At 46.9% G+C, this 3,815-nt stretch overlaps 1 protein-coding gene across 1 annotated transcript; it reads left to right on the top strand.

The window, feature by feature from the left end:
• The first annotated feature begins 598 nt into the window (after positions 1–598).
• On the top strand, positions 599–2,982 carry RPS26 (ribosomal protein S26). Its single transcript, XM_052639722.1, has 4 exons — positions 599–810; positions 1,071–1,248; positions 2,043–2,173; positions 2,875–2,982. Exons 1-4 carry the CDS (start codon positions 808–810, stop codon positions 2,908–2,910), a joined length of 348 nt encoding a protein of 115 aa, XP_052495682.1. The 5' UTR covers positions 599–807; the 3' UTR covers positions 2,911–2,982.
• The last annotated feature ends 833 nt before the right edge of the window (positions 2,983–3,815 follow it).

The following is a 3,815-nucleotide window of genomic DNA, read 5'->3' as shown; positions in this document are numbered from 1 at the left end:
AAACAGCCCTAGCACCAACGCACTCCAGGGCTCCTCACTGGGTGGATGGTCGGGCGGGGGCGGGGCTGGGGGGGCGCGGTTTCCTCCATATTCATTGGAAGGTGGTTGTTCAATCGCTCAGTTGTGTCCGACTCTTTGCGACCCCATGTACTGCACCACGCCAGGCTTCCCTGTCCTTCACTATCTCCCAGAGTTTGTTCAGACTCATGTCCCTTGAGTGGATGATGTATTGAAAGGAGGAATTAAAATGTTTTATTCCCCTCCCACCACGCCCCACCTTGGGTTTCTCAATCTTGCGCCAACTGGAATGTCAAGAGAAACAGCGTCTCCCAGTGGCGTGGTGCAGACTTCGGTCTAAGTGCTTGGGGCCCATGGCCTGCCAACCTCACACTACAACTCCCACCATGCATCTCTTCCCCTCCGGCCTCTTAATAGCTATGGTAACTTGCGTTCTCGTGGGGCAACTTCCGCGCCTAGCACCGCAAAAACGGATAGCTATAGTGGCCAGAATTACGTCCGGAGCAGGGCGTCGCAAGGTTTGCTGGGAAACATATAACTCTAATTTTCTTCCGCCAGTTGATTAAATAGTCCCATAGTCACCTTGCGCAACGGAAAGTAAACACGAAGAGCACCTTCCTACCCTAGATTTAAGTGGGAACACTGAATAACAAAGAAAGTTTGAGTAAAGTGGATTCCTGTTTTGACGTGCGGCCTGGAGACATCTAGGGGGCGTGAGCGGAGGGATCTCACTCTATATAAGAGAGCCGGCCCCGTAGCCGGATCCTCTCTCGCCTCGGCGCTTCCAAGATGGTGAGTGCTAACGCGTGGGGAATAGCACGGGGCAGGGTGGAGACTGAGAGGGGCCGATTTTGAGATTGCGGGGAGGGTTGAAAGCCTGGACCGCGGTGGAAGAAAGGAGGGAGGGTATATTTATTCCCGGCTTGGAGGGCTCTACGGAGGGACTGGAGATCTGAGTCGCGCTTTCTTGGGGGTGGCCGGCAAGGAGTGTGGCCGGAAGGGGGCTAAGTCCGGGTAAGTTGCTGCTTAATGGTATTTTCATCCTGACGCAGACCAAGAAAAGAAGGAACAACGGTCGTGCCAAAAAGGGCCGCGGCCACGTGCAGCCTATTCGCTGCACCAACTGTGCCCGATGCGTGCCCAAGGATAAGGCCATTAAGAAGTTCGTCATTCGGAACATCGTAGAGGCGGCAGCCGTCAGGGACATTTCTGAAGCGAGTGTTTTCGACGGTGAGTTCGCAGCGCGATATGTGCGAGTATACTGATATCTAAAACCACCTCCCGCCGCCACCCCCCATCCGTGGGCTCTGTTCTTTGGAGCATCTCCAGCACTTTTTTGCCCTGTTACGGTTGTTGTCGGTAGAGGAGAATGGTGTTTTTGCTGCGTTGTGTGCCCTTTTGAGCCCTGTCTGGACAGAGAGGGGTTTTTTTGTGTGTGGTCTTGCACAGTCTTTTGAGTCTTATTTTGTGACTGTCTCTGTGGGGGATGAGATTCTAGAAGCACTTTCAGTGCTTATCCTGTATCAAAATTTGGGGAGCGCTGGCTGTAAAGGTGGTAAGTATAAAAACCCTTTTGAATTGTTGGCAAACCTGTGGAAAGGAGTTCTTTTAAGAGTGGAAGGAGTCTAGTTGGGTTAATAAGGGTGAATTTTAGAGCGATATGGTGTCGTCTTGTCGTTTTCTCTTTTTAAGACTTGTTAGATTTCTTAGGTAATTGGGAATGGGGACAGAAGTAGGCATTAGGGCTGGCACAATTACTGAAGGAACTGCATTCCATCCTATTGCATCTGTGGTGTGGATTTAGTCCCTGTGGTGACAGGATGAGTTGGTAGGGGAACATTCGTTTGTGAGCTGTGTACCTGTGTTTAGGTATAAACTGAATAGTTGGATTTGGGAGTGAAATCTTGGAGGTATGCCGGACTTCTAAGTGCGTTTATTTTTGAGGGTTAGAAGGAACAAGGAAGAACAGGGCAAGGTGGGTAGTGTATCTAATATCACAACTCTTAATTATTTTTGTTTCGTAGCCTACGTGCTTCCCAAGCTCTATGTGAAACTACATTACTGCGTGAGTTGTGCCATTCACAGCAAGGTAGTCAGGAATCGCTCTCGGGAAGCCCGTAAGGACCGAACACCTCCACCCCGATTTAGACCTGCGGTGAGTACCTTAAAAGAGTTATGGAAACTAGAGGGGTAGTTCAGTTTAGTCGCTCAGGCATGTCTGACTCTTTGCGACCCCATGGACTACAGCGAGACTTCTCCAGTACCACATTTCAAAAGCATGTAGAAAGGCCTTTTGTGAGTTTTTTCTGGCAGTCCAAAATCAGATTATCTTCTAGTAGATAGACAGCTACACCAATTCTTAGCCTTCAGACTCTTGAATCCTTGGAGATAGGACTGTACTTTGCACATTAATCCATTTTTAAACCCATGGGAGAGCCAAGGATAGGCTGTGCCTACCTATAAACATCTCAAGAGACATCCCACAGGAGTTACATGGTCTGGATTTACTACTTGAATCTCGTTTTTATTGAGCAAAACCAGATCTGGGATTTAGTATCTGGGTCATGAAGATCTTTTTTGTTGGGGTAATAGAGGAAAGATAAATGAGGACAAGGAATAGCAAATTAAGATCTCTGCCTATGGGTGGGGTCAACTAAGTCTGGTAAGATACACGCCTGAAACATTTGCTTTCAAGTTAGTCTGTTTCAGATTGAGTAGTGTCATCTCCTTGCACATCTATCCATGCCTTTATGGACCAAATAATACACTGTTAGTGATGGGAGGGCAGTGGTCGGGTTTTTTGAGAAGGGGACACGTCCACTGATGGTTTTTTAATTCTTTGACTTTGTCTTTCAGGGTGCTGCCCCACGTCCTCCACCAAAGCCCATGTAAGGATCCAAGTCCTTAGAGACTGAAGAAATATTGGTGTCTCTGAAAAGACAATAAAATGGAAATTATACTTTATGTAGCATGTTGAATATATGTTGCCAGATGGAGTGGGGGTTGTGTACATTTGGTCTCCCCAGTTTGCGTAGCTTAGGGATGGGGTGAGGAATTAGGGCATCTGTGTTTGATTAATTCAGCCTGGCAAATGGTTTAAGTTGGTGTCTTTAAAATGGGGAGGAAACTAGCAGAGTGAGGAGTGCATCAGGAAGTCACTTAGGCTAAGGTGTGCATTCCTCTTGTGGCAACATGAAGACTTTAATAAACGTCCACAACTTGCATAACGGGATCTGTATTCAGCTCCTTAACCTCAGGTCAAGTTTACATGCCTACCTTGGTCTGCTGCTAAGCTAATCACCCAGCCTTCATCTTTCTGTGGTACATTGCTTTATGGGGTGACAATGCCCTGAATGCCAGGCATTCGTAGAAATTTGTGGAAGTCCCATACGAGGGGGGTTTTGCAGAAAGTCTGGGAAAAGGCTGTAGTCTGTGTAACAACGGCTCATTTGTCTCAGAGTTCAGAAATTAGAGTTCCCAGCTAGCAATACACGGTTGACCCTTTAACAGCATGGGTTTAACTGCAGGGGGCGGGGGTGGTTTTGTTTTTAGTAAATACTACGCGATTCACAGTTGGTTGAAACCTTAAGTGTGAAAGTACAGACAGATTCAAAAGGCTAACTCTAAAATATATGGATTTTTGAAGAGATGGTACCCCTAACCAGTGCTTTGTTCAAGGGTCAAATGTACACGTATATTTGAAAAATTTATATGTAAATGTTTGCTAAGGCCTTTGCTGGTTAGGTTATATGATTTTTTCCCTTAAGCTAAACTAGTAGCTTGGAAGTTTTGATTAA

This window comes from Budorcas taxicolor, chromosome 5, assembly GCF_023091745.1.
Source record: "Budorcas taxicolor isolate Tak-1 chromosome 5, Takin1.1, whole genome shotgun sequence".
Classification (NCBI taxonomy): Eukaryota; Metazoa; Chordata; class Mammalia; order Artiodactyla; family Bovidae; genus Budorcas; species Budorcas taxicolor.
This window is presented reverse-complemented; position numbering and strand designations above follow the sequence as displayed.